The sequence below is a fragment of the Heterocephalus glaber genome, unplaced genomic scaffold (genome assembly GCF_053883595.1).
Source record: "Heterocephalus glaber isolate CG9 unplaced genomic scaffold, H.glaber_assembly_v1.0 deba00001594, whole genome shotgun sequence".
In the NCBI taxonomy this organism is placed as follows: domain Eukaryota; kingdom Metazoa; phylum Chordata; class Mammalia; order Rodentia; family Bathyergidae; genus Heterocephalus; species Heterocephalus glaber.
In genome coordinates this window covers 6303070-6327266 of record NW_028258369.1, presented here as the reverse complement: position 1 = coordinate 6327266, position 24197 = coordinate 6303070, and the positions used below count along the sequence as shown (strand labels likewise).

Below are 24197 nucleotides of genomic sequence, written 5' to 3'. Positions count from 1 at the left end.
ACACGAGTTTAGAAAATGCAAGGAAGGGCCCTTGTCCCTATAAGCAGACCTCATCTTCCCTCCTCCCGCAGCATTCCCAGGCCGGCCTGCCCCACACCCTGCAGTAGCTTCTCCGAAGGTGACCCTTCTCCATGTGTTTCTGAACATTCCGGGTTCTGAAACCTGACTCTGCCAAGCAACCAAAGCCTCAAACGCTGCAGAGTCCCAAGCTGGCCTCACCCTACCCACGACCCCAAAAGGGCAACAGCCCGGGAGGTGGGTACTTCGGAGGGTGGCACTTTAACTTTTCAAACTTTTATTCACGAGAGCACAACCCAAACGGCCAACCTCACCCACCTCGAGGTCTTACACCTCCGCCCGGCAGCCACTCGCCCCAAGCAGATGTATGAATGGACCGCGAGGCCGGGACGCAGCCAGCCCGAAGGCGGGAAAAGCCTTGGGAGAACCGGACCTGGGCCCTCGAGAGGCTCCAGGAGAGCGAGGGGAGGGCTCCGGGCGGCCGGGAGGGGGCGATGACAGGTGTGACCCAGCTCCATGCTCTCACCTTGAACATGTCGCTGGCAGCGGTGGCTCAGGCAGGGTCACCCCGGCCTCGGCCCCGCCTACTATAGAAAGTTGACTACGGAGGCCCGGTAGGGCCCTGATTCTCCCGACTGCACGCGGGCTGCAGTGTGGTTGACGGCCCTACCGCTAGTTCGATGTGGCCAAGGCTTAATTCAACTACCCTGAGCAGGAAGCAGCGTTACTCAGATGCAGCGCGTCATGCCTGGGGCGACATGCCAACGCAAGCCCCGCCCCCCCAAAAAGCCCTACCCCTGCGCTCGTGGTTGCTAGGCGGCAAGAAAGCGACGGCTTCGTGTGGGAGGCACGCGGAGGCGCGAGCAGGGTGGTGACGGGCGCCGCGCGGTGCCGGGACTCGGCCTCCGCCGCCATGATTGGGCGCCCAGCGACGTGGGCGGGGAGTTCTGTGCGCAGAGGCGGCCGGGCGGGGGCGCTCGGCGCCTCTCCGTGTACTTTTCAGGCCTCTCAGTTGGAAATCGGCTGTAGGGGCCTGGCTTTATGTCACAAAAGGGTTTTGATCTTTACCTTGGGCTGGACGTTTTTCAGGTTTTAAATTTAAACTTATTTGCCGCGACTTTATTTTAAACATATATGAGTGTAAGTTCCTCGCTGGAAATCAAGTATTTATCCCTTAATAGGAGAAATAATGATGGCCGTGATTATTAATAAGAATAGCAAACACTATTACATCACTATGGGTGCAGCTCTGATCTAAGCTCGCCCAGTGTATTCATCCCACCCAAGTAGGTGGGCTCCATTATCGTTCCCAATCCGTAGGTGAAGAAGCCGAGGCACCAAGACGTTAAGACATTTGTACAAGGCCACACAGAAAGTGGGAAGCCAGGAGCCAAACCCCAGTAGTCTGCCTTTGAAGTTTGTGTGTAGCCTAAATATTTTTAAATTTTGTTTCGTTTTGTTTTGTTTGAGACAGGGTCTTGCTATATAGTCCAGGCCGGCCTTGAATGCGTTCTGTGGCCCAGGCTGAACTCCCAGAGATCCTCCTGCCTCAGCCTCCTGATTGCCGAGATTACAGGCATGGGGTACCATGCCCAGCCTACAGTTGTTAGACTGTGTCATAATGAGGGTGTATTTCCTATTTCCTCCTGTGTTTCCACCCTAACCCCATAGAAGGGGAAACCCCTTCCCAGGGAGCATCGGGTGGATTCTGGGATGTGTGCGGTTGCCCTTCAGCCACAGACTGCTAGGAACACACCTATAATTGAAGAAGTTGGGCTCCTTTTCTTTGTTTTCTTTTACATAAATAAATTTACTTTCTTAGAAGATGGGTTTCTTATTGCTGTGAGCAAAATACATCTGGGGAAAAGTGTGCTTCAGTGAGTGTTAGATTTATCATAGGATTTGGGCTCTGGACTGGATGTTGTTAGGGAGTGGATGGAAGAACAAGGTACAGCTGTGAGTTCCAAGCCCACTCCAGATGTTAGGAGCTGCTTTTTTCCTTTTCAAAAGGATTGTTGTTCCAAGCCAACTCCACCCCCATCCCTAAGGAGAAATATTCATTAGGCTGAAGGCCCCCAATCTGTCATGTAACATCTTACATGTATAGAACTGTGAATCATAGTGATAAATTAGAAGAATTCAATAGTGGAAATTGAACACAAGACCTCCACACTGAGCTACATCCCCAGGCCTTTTTATTTTTGGAAATGGGGTCTCACTAAGTCACCAAGTTGCCCGGGCTGGGCTCAAACTTGGGAATCCTCCTGCTTCGGCCTCCCAGAGTGCTGAGATTACAGGCATGTGCCACCATACTCGATTTAGAACAGGAATTCTTAATTCAGATCATATGTGAATTTAGATGGGGGAAATAATGACAACTTTGTATTCACTAACCACTAACTGAATTTAGTCTTTATTTCAATTACAGTGTAGGCGATCAAGCGCAGAGGTGTTAGTAGGACCTCCGACTTTGTGATCAGTAGAAAGCAGACCCTGTCATACTATGTTAGTCATGGCAGATGGCTCAGAATATCCCATTATGCTCATTACAACTTCAAAAATACAGTCATTATTAGGTTTCTTATTTTGTTTAATGCATAAAAACACATATTACTATAATTTTATTTAAAAACTACTTTGAGGATGTGACTAAGAATTTGGGAGCTCCATCCAAATTGAAGTAATCCTTCAAAAAAGAAAAAGAGGTGGAACTAGGTAATTAGTACACACCCTCTTACTCTACCAATGATGGGACTGAGCCACAGAGAAGCCTCACAGCTATTTGCTAAAATTAGGATAAAAAGTTTTCAGACAAGTGTGTGAAAACTCTCACACCACAGCGGGGGCGTGATGGTGCATGCCTGTAGTCCCAGCACTTGGGAAGCTGAGGCAGGAGGATCGCCAAGAATTCAAGGCTGGCCTGGACTACACAGTGAGTTCACGGCCAGCCTGAACTACATACATAGTGAGACCCTGTCTCAAAAAAAACGCACAAAAAATAAAAACTCTCATTCTGCAAGGCACTGGCGATTCCATGGTTAACAAGGTACCTCCTGCATACAGTGAGCTTATTGGGGTGAGAACAGCAGAGTGACAAGAGGAATGATTGCTCTGAAAAGTCAACTCCAGCTATAGTATGGAGGGTGAATATGAGAAGGAAAAGACTGGAGACAGAGACCATTACAAGGCTATGGAATGATCCACTTGTCTTTCCCACATACCACGTAATTTTAGTACAAAAAGAATGTAATCTGTAAGCAACATTAAGAGATCTTTGATGGTTTCCTTTTTAAAGGATTCTAGGATTAGCACAACCATATGACATTTGAGTTTCATCTAAATGGTGAAAGCAGGGCATGGTGGTGCACACCTGTAATCCCAGCACCTGGGAGGCTGAGGCAGGAGAATCTCCACGAGTTCGAGGCCAGCCTGGACTACATAGCAAAATTCTGTCTCAAAAACAAAAGGGCCAGGGATTTAGTTCAGTGGTTCTACCGCCTGCCTCGAAAGTGCGAGGTCCCGAGTTTGATCCCCAGTATCAAAAAACGAACAAACAACCTCAGATTGTGACCTCAGTGGCTATTTATGTACTTTCAGATTACCTCATTATAAAAAAAATGAATCATTCTTCAAAGGCAAAAGGTACTGGTGCTCCAAAATCTAATAAACAACACTCAGGAAAAAGCCACACAGCACGTTTGCCACAGGTTGCAAAGGAAAAGCAGATACCAACCCAACAGTAAGTACCCATCTTTTCCTTTGTGTCATTTTCTATAACTGGAGAGTTTCCTAATTTATCCACATTTACCCAGATAAACTCAAACACTTCTTGCATAAATTAAAAGTTTTTTCTGTTTTAAAATTACTTTCAAGCCAGGCGTGGTAGCATACACCTGGAATGCCAGCACTGGGGAGGCTGAGGCAGGAGGATCATAAATTCAAGCCTAGCCTGGGCAACTAAATGACTTAACGAGACCTTGTCTTGGAGTTAAAAAAAAAAAAAAGAAAGAAAGAAAGAAAAAAGAAATTTTTACTTTTTTTTTTTTTTTTTTGGTACTGGGGATCGAACTCGGGTCCTTGAGCTTCTGCAGCAGGCAGTGAAACCACTGAGCTAAATCCCCAGCAGTGTTAGTTGCGTCATCTACGGCAGTGATGGCAAATTTCTTTTTTTGGTACCAGGGATCGAACTCTGGTCCTTGTGCTTTTGAGGCAGGCGGTGGAACCACTGAGCTAAATCCCCGGCCCTAGATGCTTCTTTTTTCCAGTACTGAGGACCTTCACACCGAGCTACAGCTCCACCCCTTTTTTTCTTTTTTCTTTTGAGATGGGTCTCACTAAATTGCCCAGGCTTGGCTCAAGCTTGTGATCCTGCCTCAGCCTCCCAGAGTGCTGGGATTACAGGTGTGCACCACTATGCCAGGCTTATTCTGTGCCTCTTAATGATAAATTCACAATCTGTATGCCTCCTGATGATAAAGTTTTAGCCAGGATTTTTTTTAATCTCAAGGGAAGTGTTCTTAAGCTTTTCATAGCCTCATTCTGATTAGATTCTGCTGATGACCAGTTCTAATTACTATGTCCAAATTTTCCTCATTAAGTTTGTCTGCTTGTGGGGCATGGGAAGGTATAGGAGAAGGAAACAGAAAATTAGAGTTCACCAAGATTTTTTAAAAATGGAAACTTCAGAAATATGAACCTCTTTTTTATCCTTTTATAATTAACAGAGAGATTTTGGCTCAAAAAATACAGAGAGCGTGGCTTATTCATTTGAACAAAACAATATTTCATCTCCTAAAACACACTATTTGTGCAGCGGTAGGTATTTTTCTATTTTCTCTGGCGGGTATAATTCCTTATTAAGTAAAAAGATATGTTAATTAAACATAGAATAGATAACCCTCTTTCCCTCTTCTGTTTGGATCTAATAACATTGCACAGAGTTCTGGAATTGCTTATTTTGTTAGCCATAAATGAATATTTCTGGATTGAATTTTCTGTTTTTTTGTTTTTGTTTTTGTTTTGAGACAGGATCTCCCTATGCAGTTCAGGTTGGCCTTGAACTCACTATGTAGCTTAGGCTGGCCTCCAACTCAAAGCTATTCTCCTGCCTCAGCCTCCCAAGTGCTGGGATTCCAGACATACACCCCCAAGCCTGGCTTGAATTTATTTTTAATGTAGATTACTGTCATTTCTTTTTCTCAAATGAATATACTATTGTTTTGTTTGTTTGTTCGTTTGAGACAAGGTCTCACTATGTATATATAGTTCAGGCTATCCTTGAACTCATTATGTAGCCCAGGCTGGTCTCCAACTCAGAGCGATCCTCCTGCCTCAGCCTCCTGAGCACTGGGATCACAGGCATGCGCCACCACACCTGTTATTTGAGAGACAGTAATCTGTCAGTAGTAAATAGACATGCATTAGGGGCCGGGTGTCACTCAGGGTAGAGCCTGGGCTTAGCATGTGTGAAGTCTTGAGTTTAGTCCTCAGCACTCCCCTCAACATCGCTGAATTTAAAATACCCACAGTTACACTTCTAAGAGCATTCTATAATAGAGGTATAATTTCACTGCAGCATTGATTGTAACAGCAAAGAAAGCGAACCATATAGTGTTCATCAATAAGATGCAGGTTAAATAAATGTTGATAGGTTTTTTTGTTTTGTTTTTTGTCTCACTACATAGTTCAGGCTGGCTTTGAACTGAACTTATGTAGCCCACACTGACCTGGAACTTGCAGCGACACTCCTGCCTCAGCCTCCTGAGTGTTGGGTTTACAGACCTGTGTGCCACCATGCCTGGCTGTGGCTGTTTTCATAGTGTTAAACTTTGCAACATTAACCTGATTATGTAACAGAAAGAGAACCAAGATACCTTATTAGTGAAAAGGGCCAGTCAGAACAGTATAAAGAATATAATCTTATTTGAATAAAAAATAAAAACAGGGCCAGAGATTTAGCTCAGATTTTAACCTCCCTCGCAAGCGCAAGGTTCCAAGTTCAATCCCTGGTACCAAAAAAAAAAGCAAAAATAGATGCACATCCTCACTCCTCCCCCAAATAACTTTTGCCATCCCAGTAGAATATTAAGGCCCCCTTGGTATAGTACCAAATATTCTCCTAATAAGATGACCCATAATTCCAGTAGTTTGTTATTAGTGATAGCCACAGGAAGGGAATTCTGCAGCCCACCCAAAATCAGAGAGTGAGCAGTGTGTCTAACTCCTCATCATCTGACCCACACAACCATTTCTGATGTAGGAAAGCAGAGCACCTCAGAGAAAACCCACCCAAGTAAACTCTTGCCATTTCAGGTCCATTGTCCACTGTCTCACATGCAGAACTTGTTTTTAATGATCATGTTACTATTTTCCTCATAATTTTAGACTCTTAGTAATAGAAAGAGGGAAATGAATTGTTTTTTCATCTATTCTAAGCTTCCATCAGTGCTTACATTAATAATAGTTTGTATTGCTAAAAGCCTTTTATTATGCATCTTCATGCGATTATCACAGTCATAAAGGTTGAGTGGTGTTGCTTAAGGGAAAGATTAGTTCTAGAGTTTTAGAGTCAGACCTAAGTGTGGATTCTCAGCATCTCTGCATGCTGTTGGCTGAGTTATAAAAATTCCCCGAGCCTCAGCCTTCTCATTTGTAAAATGGGAATGATAGTATTCTGCTGATACTGCTGGCAGGAGGACGAAATAAGGGCACCTAACATACTTAAGTGGTACACAGAAGGTGCGTATCAGCTAGTAACTTACTGTTATCACCCGCATGTCCCAGTCATTCATTCAACATCAAACACTTGTTACACATCTGTACCAGATGCTAGGAATATAGCGGTAAAGAAGAAAGACACTGTCCCTGCTTTCATGAGGCTGAGTCTGGTAGGAGGCACAGCACAGACAGGTTTAGAGGCAATTACAGTAGATTATGAGATGTGTTATCATAGAGAAAGAACAATTCCTTGTGATCTTTTTTCTTTTTCTGTTTGTTTGTTTGTTTTGAGACGAACAAACAAGAGTCTCACTGTGTATTCCAGGCTGGCGTTGAACTCACTATGTAGGCCAGGCTGGCCTCTCACTTGTGGCAGTCCTTCTGCCTCAGCCTCCCAAGTGTTGGGAGGCTGTGCCACCACACTTGGCTCCTTGCAGTCTTAGAAAGGGATACTGAAATTTGGGGACCCCAAATACTAAGTTACTGGCTCAAGGCTACACAGGTAATGGAGGAACCAAGATAGGAGCCCACCTCTCCCAAACTCCAGGCCAAGTGTACTAATGACATTATCACGTTATCAAGTGTCCTGGATCTGGGCAGCAGAGCACTCTCCATTCACAGCGCCACCCTCTGTTTCAGGAGTATTGCGTGATTCATGGAATACTGAAGAATGTGAGCCCCTTGGAAGCTGGAATTGTTAAAGACCCTAGCATGAAGTATAAAGTCAGATTCAGGTAATATGTCTGTGCTGCTTTCTTTCACGGAGTACTTCATTCATAAGGAGAGGTCTTAGAAATTAGTTTTTTAAATCTTCACAACTCCCCAGGCTGGAATTCCAAAGTAAATGTGTTGTCCTTATTTGCATTTGTTACACACAGAAACTAAGGCATGACTCTGGCTCAGATTGGCCGTGGGAGCAGCTCTCCCCAAAGTGTGGGTCCAGTCTGGTGGGGATGTGAGAACATCAGAGCACCTGGGGTTCTGGGTTTGCCCTCCTCAGTCCATTTCATTACCAGCTCTTCGTGTGCTCTGGGCAGAGTCTCAGTGTTACAACCCAGAAACTGTGCAAATTTTCTTAACTTCAAGGGGGAGAAGGAATGGAGCCTCTGAGCTGATGCTGAATGACTAATTTTTGGTCTTTATTTCAGATTTAGTGGTGAAACATTTCCACCTTTCATCGTGTTTAAAATTTTTCTTCATACTGAGGGCCGTGGTTACAAGTATTTCAGCGGGAAAAATTTATTAAAACCATCAAGTGAGGTGATGTTTCATGATGTACATTTTATGTTAATATAGCTTCTTAACATCTAAATGCTATCTGAATCGAATTCAGAGTGTGTGGACTAAGTTATGTCACCATTAAACAGCCCACTGGGCAGGTAGCATTTTTTTTAAGTATCATGTTTCAAAATGTCTCCATTTATTAGCTAAAAACATTTGGAATGAATTACTGTACATATATAAGGCTCCAGGAAATATCCATCGGTTTTCCCTGTGTTAAGATTCTGGTCTGTTAATAATGGACTAAAGCAGCATATCGGTTAGGGCAGAACGGGTGATGAATTTTATTTGTTTTAATGGAATTTTATTATTTCTTTGATTCTGGTAGCATATTTAAAAAAAAATGTGATGGACTATGCTATTGAAAATGAACTTCCAAAATATTTATCATTTCTTTGTTTTGTTTTGTTGGTACCGGGGATCGAACTCGGGACCTTGCATTTGCAAGGCAGGCGCCAGAACCACTGAGCTAAATCCCCAGCCCATTTTTCATTTCTTTACATGAGTTCTCATCATACCTTTAAATCTCGTGAATAGTGACCATAATTGCGTATACAGAGTAGGGATCATCTGGGGATCTTGTTAAAATACTGCCACTACTGGTCATGGACCATGCCTTTTTAAATTTTTATTTTTATTAGTCCATGTTTGCAGTACATAATGTTAACATTCCTCATGGGGAGCTGGTACACATACACAACACATCTAAGTTCTTTCTTCATCCCCTACCCTTCCCCTCCCTCCATCTCTTGGTTCTCTTCCCTTTTGCAAAGGATCTATCTCCCTGTTTCCTATTTTTTGTCTTTTATTTTGCTCTTTAGTTGATTTATATTTTGGGGTTCTCATGTAAGAGAAATCATGGACCACATTTTTAACAGCAAGGATCTGCAGCAGAGGTTTTACTCCTTTGACTCTTATACCTGACTATAATTGGGCTAAACGAGAGAGATTCTCACATTTAGCCTTTCATAAACCACACATCAAAGGGGTTTTGTCCTGGGCATGAGTGTGGCTCATTGGTGGAGCCCTCGATTCCAGCCCCAGCATCACACACACACACTTTGAAAATATTTTACACAGAGAGCACAGCCCACCCTCAATCATGAGTTGTAGCTCGAGTCCAGGGAGAAGACCTTGCAGCTTAGGAGCTTCTGATCAGATCCAGTAGCACAGCCCTGAGTCCCCGAAGAGTATTAGAAAAGGAGCGGAGCTGCGTTGCTCTGTTCTCAGGCAACATCAGAGCAAAATTCACTCCATTTCAGAAGTGTAGCAGATGAACTAAATGTTATCACCATGGGAGGTGATGTTTCGAAGGCATTAGTATTTGTTCACTTACACAGATTGACTTCAGATGGGAAAGGGTGTGTTTATCTTACATTTGAGGCATAAATGTCTGCATCCTTCATCTACAGAATGAGCTGATAGTTGTCCTTATCATTAGTTGTTTCTTTTCAGAGGTTATATAATGGGCTTTTTCCAGGCGCTGAAATCCTCCTGGGTCAGTTCCTGCCAGCTCCTGCTGTGCCCAGACTAGAGAGAGTAAGAAGCTCAGAGGCAGTAACTGGAAATCACTGCGTACATTAAACTCATTAGAATGCTGTATAATAACTTCATTAATTTTTTTGGTTTATTTGTGTTGAGTTTAGGCTTTCTTTTTTGTTTAAATTATATTTAAAAATTATCGAGTAACTGTTGGAAAAAAATGGAAGTAGGCCAGAGATATAAAAAAGAAAATGTCTTATGTCTTTCTTTTCTGTGTTGCAACTATCACTTTCCTGGAGTAAGCACTGGTAAGAGTTTGTTATTTATCCTTCATTTTTCCCGTGAAAATATACAGATATTTATCATATTGTTGGTTCCTATTATAGAAATGTGATCATACTATTCAGCTGGAGCTTTTCACCAAACCTTATAATGAGTTTTAAATGATAGGAGCATACCCAGCTTGAAGCGAACAGTTTGGACTTCCTTTGTCTCTTTGTCCAGCTTCAAAAAAAACTCTAATAACACTTAGATTTGTGATTTATAGAAAATTTGCAAAAGTGGAATTTTTCTCTAAGCTTACCCCACTTTGCTCTTTGAACAAAGGTATTATGTCTTTAGCAAACCAATCCAACTTTCCTTAAGTTTATTTCTTAATATGAGATAAATGAGTCATTTTTAGTCTACTTAGATGTTTAGTCCAAGTTCACTTATAAAGGAATTTCAGATTGTTTTGTTTTTGTTCCGTCTTTTCCCTCATTTCCATTTCTAGTTTCATTGCCTTCCTTGTCATTTCCAACTGCATTTCTCATGGCGGTTTTTTGTTTTGTTTTTGAGACAGGGTCTCACTATGTAACCCAGGCTGGCCTCGAACTTATGGTGATCCTCCTGCCTCAGGCTTCTGAGTGCTGGGATTCAGGCACATGTCACTATGCCTGGCTTCTTATGCATTCATGAAAATCAAAAACCAAAATAAGGAAAGGGTATGGAATAGTCTAAAGAACTTTAGAGAAGAAGAGCGAAAAGCATTTACACTGCCTGCTTTCAGTACTTACAAAGCCACAGTAATCCTGACAGCCGAATGGTGCATAAAGGTGGCCGTACAGATCAATAGGAGAGAATGGAAACTTCAGAGACAGACCCACATATAGGTGATTAGTTGATTTTCTCAGAGGCGTCAAAGCAGTTCACATGATGCCAGAACAGTCAGCTAGCCACGTGTGAAAAAGAGACCGAGTTTCAGTTGCCAACTTTGTGATGTGTTTTCTGAGCAGTGCTTATTTACAAAGGGTCAGCATCACTGCAGGTCCCCCAGCGAGCATGCACAGACCAGCCTTGCCACTTCAGGGGTGATTTGCAGTCCCACAGCACTGGCGTCCTAGGAACCGAAACCATATGGGTTTGAAAGCACGATCCTAGAAGTGCCTCCCATGCTGTGGCCTGGAACACCCCTGGGGAATCAGCTTTTTTCCCTCACATCAGACAGTGATGCACCTATACAGTAACAGTGTTTGAAGGAGGCGAATCTCACGCAATGGGGGGACCTCCATCATCACACTTCCACCTCCATGATCACCACAGAAAGGATCTAGTTGACCATTCTTAACCCTTAACATCCAGTGATTGTTACTTTCGATTGAAAATCCCTCTGCTCGCTTGAGCAGCACACATACTAAATTGAAAATCCTGTCCTTTTAAGGACCATTTATAGTGAGAAGAAAAACATTATTGTTAACAATAGCTATCCTTGTTCCTGGATCACTTTCTATCAGTTTTAATCTTACACATTATCTATGTATTATTCCATGTAATTCCCATAAACACTATTATGTGTATTCTGTTATTATCCTTATTTTGAAAAGACCAAGTAACTTGCTCAAGATCTCACAACTAGGAAGTGAGGGAACTGAGCCCAAAGCAGGGTTCTTAACCACTCCTGAGAGTCAGGAATCGTGCTGTACCCATTTTCACATGGTCCTCAGTCACTTTCGAGGAACTTACTATTCTCATTTGGCCCGTGAAGAAACTAGAACTTGGAAAGACTTGTCAGGGCCACAGCTGAGACTTGAACACTTGTCTGTGTTTCCACTGTGCTGTAAATGTTTCAAGGTTGAAACAACCCCAGCAGTTAGGGAGTTTGTATTTCATCTGAACCTGAATAGAATTTAACTGTTCCAAACCAAGAAACTGTCCCAGGGCAGGGATACCAATTATTGCTCCTTTCACGAGTAAGAATTTCCAGCAGGGATGCAAAAGTGACTTGAGAACTTAGAGTAACTTTACAAGCCTAAGTGTAGATCTTGGCCAGCAAGTAGCCACCAGGCTGTCGGGGCTCTTAGGCCACCGTGACGCTGAGTATCACGGAAAGTGTCAGATGTAGAGATGCCCCGCATTTGCCCTTTGAATCACTCACTAAGAACGGTCCGGCCTCTTGAATCCTACTCTGACTGGCTGGCATCCCCAAACCATGGTCTAGTTTTTGCCCACTCTTTTCTTCTAAAGCTGGAGTCTTCTTTTGCATTGCTTCCTATGGGGAAAATTTTCCTGAATGTCACCATACATATCAGACATCTGACAAAGAACTTCTTGGCCATTGGAAGGCCAGCCCTCTCACAAGTGGGCCGAGAGTTTGTCCTATGCTGCCAGGCCTGTTTTTCTTTAGCCAAGGAACTGGAATGAGCCAGAGACCCTTGAGCCGCACAGCTGAGGCGCTGTACAAATAAGGAAACTGGGGCTTGGAGAGACTGGTGCTGGTGGCTGAGTGGGGCAGTATAGGGAGGCGCTGACCATAAGTACCTCCTCTAGGTAATCTGAACTAAAGTAAAATACAGTTATTCCTAAAGAAATCCCTACAGCAGAAATTACATGGTTTCTGTACCTGTTCAGTATACAGTGATTTGTTTTTACTTTTAGTGTCACTATAGGAGCTAATTAGAACCCACAAGAAATTAATTGTAAGGAAGCATAATGGAGAGATATGCTGATACTATCTTTTCTTTAGATGTAAATGTGTAAAGAAATTAATGAAATGGAAGGTAAAATTATCTACCTATAGGAAGGCTCCATGTTGAATTATCAGTAAACGTTTGTTTGTTTGTTTGTTTGTTTTGAGGCAAGGTCTCACTCTGTAGTTCAGGCTGGCCTTGAACTCACTATGTAGTCCAGGCTGGCCCTGAACTCATGGCGATCCTCCTGCCTCTGCCTTCTGAGTGCTGGGATCACAGACATGCACCACCATGCCTGGCTCAGTAAACTGTTTTGACCCTAGGATTTAGAACATTAGGAATAAAACTACAACCACTTCAATATTTTCTTGTTTTCCATGTGTCTTTGAGGCTTTGGAATTTTTTTAAATGTTCTGGATAACAAAATTAACAATTGGAGTAGAAAATATACAAAAGCTAGCTACTGTAATGCCTGTTAAGTAAAAAGAACAGAGATTCTGGATTTTGATCCTCTCACATTCACTTGTTTCTGTGGCCTCCTATCAGCATTTTAACAGAGTTCCCATACTTTCACAAACAGCACATTATGAGATATGAAGGGAAAGAAAAACTGATCTGGAATCAAAAGATATTTGGATTTTCTTCTCCACCAGCCTCCCTCAATGTAAACAGACGCTTTGTGGCCAGAAACACAGATCCATAATATAAATACGTGTTAGGGGAGTCAGCACATATTTAGGGCGTGGAGAATGCCTCAGCCTCTCTTCCCAGGCTATGTACAGCTCTTAGCACAGGGACAGGTACATGTGGGAAGGTCTGGTGCCTGTCCAGCCAGACAGCATGTAAGCCTCCATATTTCCTGTGATTCTTCTCTCTCTGACCTCTCATATGCTTTCCTTGAGTATAAACTGTTGACATTTGAGAAAGAAAAATCCTTTATTTGCTTCTTTGCCTACTGAGAATGAAGTCTGAAGGGGAGAGAGGCCTAAGAAACCTGAAACATACATATTTCCATCTGGGGACAATGTATTAACTAACACATAAAAGAGTGTCAGCCCCAGTAACACCTTTCATTGCAGTTCCTAGGGCAACCTGTTTAATTGCCAGATAAGTTTCTCTGCATTGATGACGCAGATGAAGCTATAGGTTCATTCTATCTTTTAAAGCAAAAAAATGTTTTTCAAGGAGAAGAAACAGATTTTTTAAAACTGGTCCTCTGAGGATTGTGGACTCTACTACTCTAGCTGCATTTAAAAACTATATAGCTATAGCTATGGAAACAAATTATAAGTGGTTAAAAATTCCCCATATATTCTCCTCCTTATAAATATAGCCTTTCTATTGAATAGCAAACTGCTAGGGGAAAGGAACAATATTTGATGTATTTGTCAGAAAAAAATATGTAAAGAGTGTGCTGACCACTAAAAATATTATAGTACTACTATGTTTTTAAAAATCTGTTTTTTATTTTCCTTATAGGCAGTAGTTGCAAAATGATGGGAAAAAAGAAATTTTACCAGCAAATTATGGAAGATGAGTGCCTTTTCCAGAAGTTCAAAGTAACTGACCATGTAGATACTGTCACCACACAAGATTACATGCAAGTAAGGAATTTAGGGTTAGATATTGAAAGCCAAACAAACAAAAAAAGACCTTCCTGACCCTATCCTCCAAGAAGAAAGAATAATATATGTGTTTATTGTGGTAATCTACAAACAACACTTACCATTTTGACCATTTTAAAGTACACAATTCAGGGCCATTAAATACATTTGCAGCAGCAAGCACCCATCCATCAGGTTCCAGAACTTTTTTCTTACCCCAAAGGGAAACCTGGTATCCAATAAACAGCCATTCCTCAGTCCCCTGTCATTTCAGCCTCTGCCAACCAGCAGTCTGCTTTCTGTCACTATGGATTTGCTGAGGCTAGACAGTTCATATAAAGGAGTCATGACATGTGGCCTTTTGTGTCTGGGCAGCAGAGCAGTGGGTGATAGCTAAAGAATATGGGGTTTCTTACCAGGTGTGGTGGTGCACACCTGTAACCCCAGCACTTTGGAGGCTGAGGCAGGAGGATCATTGAGTTTGAGACCAATCTGGGCTACATAGTGAGTTCCAAGGCCTGCAGCCTGAACTATGTAGTGAGACCCTGTCTCAAAAAATACAAAGAATAAAAAATAAGAAAAAAGAAATATGGGGTTTCTTTATGGGGTGATGGAAATGTTTTAGAATTAGTGGTGATGGCTGCACAATGCTATAAATATACTAAAAACTATGGAAATGCCTACTTTAAAGTGATATAAATTGCAAATTTTATGTTACATGAATTTTATCTCAATTTTTAAAAATCATTACATGGCATTAAAATAGTGCATGATGAGGATTTGACCTAGTAAGGAAGGGTTCTCCTCTTGATTGGATGCTTTCTGCTACAAGTGACAGAGTATTCTCAACCACAAGAGGCTTAAACAGTAAAGACTATTTATTGTCCTGTTGAAGAAATCCACAGATAGCCAGTTCCTGGGCCAGTTCAGCATCTCAAGAACATCAGGGTTCTGGGTCAGCTTCTCTCCAGTCCTCTTGGCTTCCTTCACATAGTAACAAGATAATTATCACATCCTCAGCTCCATTCAAGAGACAGGAAGACTGAGACTTCTAGCATCTTTCTCTCTCCATCTCGAGAAAGCAAATCTTTCCCAGAAGCCCCAACAGACTTCCACTCGGATCTCATTTGTCAGAACTGGGTCACACGTTCCCCCTAAACCAATCACTGACAAAGGGAAATGGCATCCTTTTCCATGACTGAGTTAGAACAGTCATGTCCCGTGTGCTGGAGTCCTCTTCCTGAAGCACAGTGCTGTCCCATACCTGAATAGTATGGCTCTGTGAGCTAGGTAGAAGTCAGAAATGGTCATTGGGCAGGCATTCAATGACAAGTGTCAATCTAGGGGTGAGCAGGTGGCTCCAGCAGGCAAAGGCCCTGTGGCAGGAGGAGCTGCGGGTCCCGAAAGCATGTCTGGGGGCTGAAGAAGGCAGTGCACAGAGTGTATGGTGTGTGGTCAGGCTGCAGGGCTGCTAAGAGGTTATCCAGGGCTTTCCACCACAGTAATAGATTTATTTTCTTCTCTGCTCTGTGTGCAATGAGAAGCTTGTGCATTGTTTGAAATCTGTTGAGTGAAGGGATTCCTTACTAGGTGTAATCTAAAATTACAGTGATTACTTTTTTTTTTTTTTTTGGTACCGGGGATGGAACTCAGGACCTTGCGCTTTCGAGGCAGGCGCTGGAACCACTGAGCTAAATCCCCGGCCCTCAGTGATTACTTTTTTAAAAATTAAAAACTGGATCCCGAGTTCCATCCCCAGTACCAAAAAAAAATTTTTAAATGTATTACAGTAAAAGATACATTGCCATTAATCCTTCTCAAAATTCTCCCCTTCGCTTCAAACATACATAACCCATCATCCTTGCCATTTTCAGAAGCAATTCTGAAGTCTTCTTTCATGAGTGTCTTCACTTGAGTTGTTGGATTGGGGCTGCCTTAACGTCCTGAATGGATTCAAAACATTTACCTTTTGTGGTCATTTTGACTTTGGGGAAGACCCAGAAGGCGCACAGTGCCAAATCCTGTGAATAAGGTAGATAAGCACACACCATAATGTTTTTATGAGCCTCCCTTTTGGTTGGATGGCACTCAGCAGCAGCATTCACTGTATGGTATTTTTTATCACATCACATAAAGACCCCCACGAAAGAGGACTCCAGAACTGCTTTAGAAAGTAGCAATAATGATGGGATAAGTATGTTGGAAGCAAAAGGGAGTATTTGAGGGAGATTAATGACAATATGTCTTTTAAATGTAATAAAAAATTTAAATTTAAATATTCATTGTATATTTCAGTCACACCTTGTACTTCAGAGGTTCCTGATTATTTTTTGTTTTTGTTTTTGCGGGACTGTGGATCAAACTCAGGACCTTGTGCTTTCAAGGCAGGAGGCAGAACCACTGAGCTAAATCCCCAGCCTGGCTCCTAATTATTTTAGGAGATATAGGGTAGCCTTGGTTTAGAGCTGCGATTCTGGAAACACTAGATTGCGTTTACACCCAGTAGGCCTGGGCAACCAGGAAGGAAGGTAAGGTGTGGCCCCTAGGTTTCTGGTTTGTATAACTCGATGGTTAGCAGTGCAGAATCAGGGCACTTAAACTAGACATCTGAATAATAATAGCAAGGATTATTAGTCCCTTTATTCTCAGAATAGTCCAAAGAGGGGAGGTATTGCTATTACCCTCATTTTGCAAGGGTTTTTTTTATAAGTCTTAGATTTACCATTTAAGAATTTTAAAAAATTTTTGGTACATGTTTGTAGTACATAATGATTACATTCATCATGGGGAGTTTGTACACATGCATAACACATCTTCATTTTGCAAAGGTTAGAGAAACAAGTGGTCCCCAAATTCTGCCTCACACCAACATGTATGCCCTTAGCTCTTCGCTCAGTTGCTTCAATGTGAAACATGAAATTAATGTCGCACCTTAGAGACTCCAGAGTGTTTTCTTTCTTTCAGAGTGTAAAGATGAGATGAGGGAATTGGACCAGGAAACATGTAGAGCTTGGGATGTCAGTTATCTTTGCTAAGGACATGGTTCACATCCTTGCAAATCGTTAGCATGTCAAGGATTGGTGTCATAAAGAGGAGTCGCCGGGAGAGGAGTATTGGAAGAGAGAGATAAGATGGCTGTGGACATTTATTGAGCTCATGACAGCATTGTTTTTAGCTTTTTACAGGCATGTTATCTCCTTTAATCTTCCAGTTTGTAAATTATGTGACCCTTTTTACAGATGAGAAAAATGTGGTTTGACAAGGTTCAAAAAACCTTGCCCAAGGTCACACAGTAAATAAATGACAGAACAGGCCCTTGACAGGCCTGTGGTATTTACTCATTTTACTACCTCACTCTTGGGAAATAAAATATACAGGCAGTTTCACTGTGAACAGTAGTGTAGAACCATAAAAATGATCATGCGAGCTGAAATCACACAAAGCAAACTTAATAATCCATGGGGCAATTTGCAATTGTCCTGTGACCTTTAAAATTTAAAACTCTGTCATAAATATACACCATAGGAAAATGAGAGGAAAAAAGCAACACTTCTAGTATGCTCTAATTTAAAATATCAGATATATTCAAATGAAAGTTTTATTTCTTTGTGAAAATATCAACCGTGAGTACAAAAACCATTGAATTGTATACTTTGCATGGGTGAATTATATTGTAAGTAAGTCTCAGAGCTGTGGAAAATGGACTGGGGACATAGCTCAGTGGTAGAGCACTTACACAGCATATTTGAGGCCCTGGGTTAAGTCCTAAAAACCAGCTTACCAGGAATAATTTGAACAACACTTGCCTTCTTGTTCTTGTTGTATAAACTGCAGTAGAGAGCAGTCATCTCTTCTATGCCTTGATGAACTGTCACACTCCTGAGTTTGGATCAGCTGGCAATGTTTTATTCTGTGCACTTTAACTGGTGTGACGTATGTCAGCATCCCTCTAATGTGAAGCTTTTTTGGGCCAGCATCATAACTTCCTATGGGACAGCCTCATTCTTTTTGTCACGGACACTCCCCTTGCTTGTGTTGCTAAGTTCACCTTCGCCAAGTTCCTCTGTCTGCGCGTCTACAGTCTCTTAGTGTCAGCAGTATCGGCTTCCCCGTGGTCACTTGTTTCTTCTAGGATTCCATCTACTTGTGATTCCAGTTTCACTCCCACTTTTTCTCTTCTGGCCAGTGCTCTTTCAGTTATCCACCTCTGGAAAATGTCACATAGATTTATCACAAAGAGGCAACACAACTACATACTTTGCCGTCTGGATGTAAGCTGAAGAACAGATTTGAAGTAACCAACCACTGGTGAAGGTTTTGAAAGGAGTGACATGATTTGTCACTAATTATGTACATTTGTCATCTATGTGGTGATGTAAGAACTGAAGAACTAGCAGCAGAGTTTGCACTTTATGCAGTTGCCCCCAGCTGTACTGGAGTGGCTTCAACTGGCCACTGGGGACTGGTATTATTCAAGGAAAAGTGGTGATTGAAATGTGTGCATGCCAAAATGGTGTGCATGTGAGAGTGTGTGCATGTGATGAGTGTGTGTGTGTGTGTGTGTGTGTGATATACCCTAAAGGCCTCCCTGTTTCTTAGCATTGTAGACCTCCATTTCCTAGTATGGTAGCATCTCCTGCCCTATCTCTATCACTTAAATGCACATTTATAATGTTAAATTGATTATATATTTGCATTTTTAAATCCCTAATTTGATATAATTTTAAATTGGAAAAAAATGAGCCAGGCATGGTGGCACACACCTGTGATCCCAGGACTCAGGAGGCTGAGACAGGAGGATTGCCATGAGTTCGAGGCCAGCCTGGACTACATAGTGAGTTCGAGGCCAGCCTGGGCTACATAGTGAGACCTTGTCTCAAAAATCCAAAACCAAATTGGAAAAAAATGTAGAGTGGGATATCTACAAATACTCCAAATGAAAATAGTAAAATTCTCCACTATGCACCAAAAATGAACTCATTACTTCAAAAAGGATTTTGTGCAGATGTCTTCTTAACCCAAGCATGTCACAAATGAGCACTACCAGATATGCAGAACACAGAGCTACTGTGAATTTGAGGCCCTTCCTGAGTTTAATTTGTCTTGAGTTATATATGCCATAAAAATGTTTATGCAGCTGGGTGTGGTGGCACATGCCTGTAGTCCTAGCACTTGGGAGGCTGAGGCAGGAGGATCATCGTGAGTTTGAGGCCAGCCTGGGCTACATAGTGAGTTTGAGGCCCTCCTGAACTACATAGTGAGACATTGTCTCAAAAAAACAAAAAAAATAAGTAAATAAAAATAAAACGTTTATGCATTAAAGAAACATTTAGTGAGTGTGGCACCGTGTGCTGATGCCTTGTGACATGGCTCCTGGCATCCAGTAAGGGGCTAAGACTCCTGCAGGTGGCTCAGACACCTTTGGTTGGCAATAACAGTCATGGAGCCCAAGGAGTGTCTTTTGGATGGGGAACTGTGTGAGATGTGTCTAAAACCATTAGAGATTGTCCACAACCAATCACTCCAAATCATTTCTCTATATAGTATTCCAGTCTTCTGGATAAGATCCCCGCATCTTCTGGTGGCAAGAATAACCTCTGGCTAAAATTAAACCTCAAAAACATTCCCAGGACAATGATGATGTATGACATCATTAATTATGCAGAATCTCGAGTAATGTCTGCCCGTTTACAAAAAGAAATGAAGTATCTGTTACAGACACCACGAACGGAAGAGATTCAGCACCAGCTACAGATTGTTTCTGAAGTTAGGTAAAACAGATCCTTCCTCAAGGTTCCAGTGCTATAGATATTTCTGAAAATGTTCACATTCTGCCAAAGAGCTCACTAAAGATAATAAGGGGGCGTATGGGGAAAATCAAGTTGGGGGCAGGTGGCCCAAAACTACGCAACTTTGTAAACAGAACACTAACAAAGAGGACAATCGGTACCTGGGGAGATAACTTGTCCCACTAACTGGGCAGCTCAGGGTGGCTGGAGGTTGCTACAGCAAATGGAAACGTTGTACAGCAATAGAGGGGAAATGCCTCTTTAATAGAGCAGGTAGTGGGCGCAGGATGGTGCAGACAGAGGGGGTATGCAACTAGCCGAGAACCAAGAGCCATCCAAGGCCGGGAGGTTCGGGAGCTCAGGGAGGGCAAGGTGGGGTGCAGGGCCTCTGTGGGGAGAGCCCGGGGTAGAGGTGCCAATGTTTGTTTTCACAAATACAGCTGGAGGAGCTCCCATTGTCCATGCAGCACAGTGCACTGAAGGTTATAATTCGATCCTCGCTATTCTGGTTTCCTTCGCCTAGCATAAATTGCACATAAATTACAGTGACGTTATTCCCTTCTTTACCAATAGCATGTGAACCAATTCACATTTTAGAAACTCGTGTTGTAGGAAAATAGATGTATTATGATCTGAAACAACATGGACAAAATGTGGCTGCCTCAATTACATTTCTTTTCTCTTTCCATTATTAAGACTCACTTAGCCCATCTTATTTACAAAATTCAGCTGGCTTTCTTAAGAAAAAGAAAGAGACAGTAAGATTGAAGAAGACTTATTGGCAATCTATTTTCACATACTCATATTTGGATGAAAAATACGCCTTTAGTACACAAAGACACTGATGACCCTTGTTCAGCAAACGTGCTAAGGTTTCTTCAGGAGTGGAGATGAGTGGAGCTGACCCCATAACATAATTTTGCCCATTTATTTTATGATCAAGGCTATATACATTTGCCAGACAGATGGCCTGGTTTAGAACACAGTCTGTCATCATGAAATAGACTTTCTCCAACTCATCCATATGAGCACTGAATAGAGAACTTAACCCTATTACCACCAAGGTCAAATAAATGATGTCATTTTCTTTGCCACCATATAGAACCCTAGGCTCTCTACTATTTGGATTCTTGCTAAGGATTATCCAAGAATGAATCACTTAAGAGCCAAATAAGGAGCCAAATTCTAAATCAATTGGAGAAAAAAATACATGTATAAAGGGCTCTTGGAATACAGTCTTAGTTTGGGATCTCCCAGACGGAGGCAAATCCTGAGACAAGGATTTTAGTTTGCATAGTTTATTTGGGAGGTGATCCCAGGAACCACTGATGGAGGGGGTTGAAAGCAAAACAAAAGGGAAGGCAGCCAAACTGTGTTCACAAGCAAGTTGCCCCTATAACTGGAGCTTTATCCTGCCTGTGAATGTCAGAGCCGAGTTATCCCACAGGCCAAGGGAGCCAGCCAGCACATTGCTAGACCAACACCCATCAGCCACTGGTTAAGGGTTGCTTAGGAGGGGAGGTTTAATTCTCAGGCACTTCCAGCCTGCTCTTCTCATGGACTCTTGTTTTCAAAGACACCTGTCAGGGCGATCGATGCAGATGCTGGCAGGTGGAAGTCGAGCTGATGTGCCTTGCGGGCATGGCACCAACTGTGTCTGATCCCAACACTGATTAAAAAAAAAATGCTTCTGGGGCCAGGGATTTAGCTCAGTGGTAGAATGCTTGCCTAGCGTGTGCAACCCCCTGGGTTCAATCCCAAGTATCACACACACACACACACACACACACACGCACACACACATATGCACACACAAGTTTTCTTTTGAACTATTATGGAATATAACACTTTCTGGTGTTAGCATATGGTATTTTATTTATTTATTTATTTATTCATTTAGGTACCAGGGATCGAACTTGGGACCTTGCGCTTGCAAGGCAGGCGGCAGCACCACTGAGCTAAATTCCTAGCCCAGCACATGGTATTTTAAAAACCCAGATGTCTACTACATAGTATTTTCCAGAAAAAGTGATTTTAAATCGATACAGATTTTATCATTTTCATCATCACTGTTATCACCATTGTGTCCTACACACCTCCATAAGTACCAGACCAAGAGCAGTGACCTCGAACCTAAAAGCTTGCACACAGCACTGTTTCACAGGCTGAGGTCTGGGATATATTTGCTAAAGTTTTAACACAACTTGGAACTTGCCTTACATTTAAATTTTATTTCGGGTGCTTTTTCTGTGTGTAACACAAACATCTTCTAGGTTTCCATCCTTAGTGAGCCTCCAACCTTTGTATGGGCCCTACCAACAGCAAAGTAAAATGAGACATTTGGGGCATCTATCCAAGCAAGCACAAATGAAAGTTGAAAAAATGAGACAAGCTCATATGACACCTAAGAAAAAAGATGCTTCTGAGGTAAATGTAAGTTTAACTCGTACTGAATTCATTGTTTTGGGCAATATTCAAATAGCCTGTAAGACATTCTACTTGCATGAGTAAGATTTTCCTAATCTGCAAATTCAAGGCTGAAACACCCTTGGCGTATTATACCTTGGATAGTATAAAGCCACTTTCATCTTGGTAACAATATTTTTTAAATTCTTAAACAATATTAGTAGCTATTCTGGTAAATACCAGCTGTTTTTACTCCACATCAGTATGAATTGAAAATAAACCTATCATCTCCATATGTTGACACTGTAAACTTCAGCACATCTCTGATGGTGCTTTTCTCAGAATAAACTCATCTCTACCTAAACTTTGTTGTTGTTTTTGAGAGACTGGGTCTTACTATGTTGCCCAGACTGGCCTCAAACTCCCAGGCTCAAGTGATTCTCCTGTCTCAGCCTTCCAAGTAGCTGGGACGACAGACACAGTGCTATCTAAACTTAGGAAAAGCTATATTATGTACAGTACATTTTCACATTCTAGGGATATTTAGAACAAACATATGTTGGTGTATTATTTTGTAATGGTAAAAAAATCTGCTGTAAAATTTTGGCAGATGAGGGCAAGTATATAGAGCCAGATATAAAAAATATAAAGTAGTAAAAGCCAAATATAAGACACTTGCCACTTTTATTTATAATTCTAGCAACCGCAAACAGCCACACAGCCTAAAAGGGTACAAGAGACGATTGTCTTCTCCAGCCCATCTTTTGACATTGTGAAATTTAAAGAATGCACCTCAGGTAGTGAATTGGGAGAAGATGAAGACGAAAAGGAAGTATTTGCCTGGTATCAACAGTTGTATCTTCAGTATTTTCCATGATGTCAATACACAGCTAATTGACAGGTTGCTTGTCTGTCTATAAATAAAGGTCAATCAAATAAAAACAAGTCCTTGGTCTGCTGTCTTAACCAAATGCACGGCGTATTTGTAAGCCATTTTGTATTACCATAGGTGCAGATATGTTTTACTGACAGGATTTGAGTCTGAATAAATTACTTCTGATAGATGCCTTTGAATTAGCATACATTTTTGTTCAAGAAATGATGAGTAAATTAGTTCCTGGGATTTTATTCAATTTTTTTTTTCATTTAAAAATCTGAACAGGCCATGCTTAGCATAAGCTTAGCATAAATGCTGAAATTCACAGGCTAGAAGGCTGCTTTTAAGTCAGCCTCCATTGTCTTTTTCTGGGTGTGTATTGTTTTTACAGAACAGCTTGTGAATGACCTATCCGAGTTATAATAAAAGTAATAATGGATTGTTGCTACCAGAGGCATGACATGGCATACCTAATCGTTATTGAGCATTGCCAGCACCTGAGGCAGAATACTGCATCTGCTTTAATGTTGTACTGTGGATATTTTTCAAGCATAAAGACTTTTTGAGTAATATTTATCAATTTCATTTTGAATTGATAGATTCACATTCCTGATACAGTACAAATTATGAATTTCTTCTGTGATCCAGGCTACTGGATTATACCAAACCTTTCCAGAGCCTGTGATAAATAAAGCACAGTTATATAATGGACTTTAAAAATACACTTTTAAAAAATAAATAAATAAAAATATACTTTTTTCTTTGTTTAATATTTACAATGCACAGATAGTCAAACTCAAGCACAGTAACCTATAAAAGCATCTTATCCTGTGCTAAAATATTCTCTTAAATGATAAAGAATATTGGAGTGAATTTTAATATTGAATATTAAATATTTTTAATATTGAATATTGGAGTGATTTCCACTAGAACGTATTTCACATAAACATGCACTCATTAATATTAATATACCCTCATTTGATATCCAAAAACAGAAAGATAATTTTCTTGTTTTCAGAGCTCATAGTGGGCACTGGTTGAATAGAAAAATGCCAGTTTATGAGTCACATATATTCTC

The 24197-nt window shown here is 41.6% G+C and overlaps 2 protein-coding genes across 6 annotated transcripts in view; one reads left to right on the top strand and one right to left on the bottom strand.

Annotated features, from left to right (window-relative positions):
- Apoo (apolipoprotein O) overlaps positions 1-679 on the bottom strand; it is a 70714-nt gene extending 70035 nt beyond the window's left edge. For 2 of the 5 annotated variants that reach the window (XM_087193625.1, XM_021250189.2), the window contains exon 1: positions 545-676. In XM_087193625.1, the coding sequence (XP_087049751.1) occupies positions 545-553 (9 nt within the window). In that variant the 5' untranslated portion in view covers positions 554-676. Of the gene's footprint in view, positions 1-544 lie in introns of all 5 variants that reach the window. The other 3 variants (XM_021250194.2, XM_087193626.1, XM_087193624.1) reach the window with 3 other exon arrangements.
- A 241-nt stretch (positions 680-920) lies between these two features.
- Positions 921-23163, top strand: CUNHXorf58 (chromosome unknown CXorf58 homolog). Its single transcript, XM_087193770.1, has 9 exons — positions 921-1158; positions 3616-3757; positions 4743-4833; positions 7375-7469; positions 7884-7990; positions 13923-14047; positions 19592-19818; positions 22110-22263; positions 22943-23163. The coding sequence occupies exons 2-9, from the start codon at positions 3636-3638 to the stop codon at positions 23117-23119; spliced, it is 1098 nt and encodes a 365-aa protein (XP_087049896.1). The 5' UTR covers positions 921-1158; positions 3616-3635; the 3' UTR covers positions 23120-23163.
- The last annotated feature ends 1034 nt before the right edge of the window (positions 23164-24197 follow it).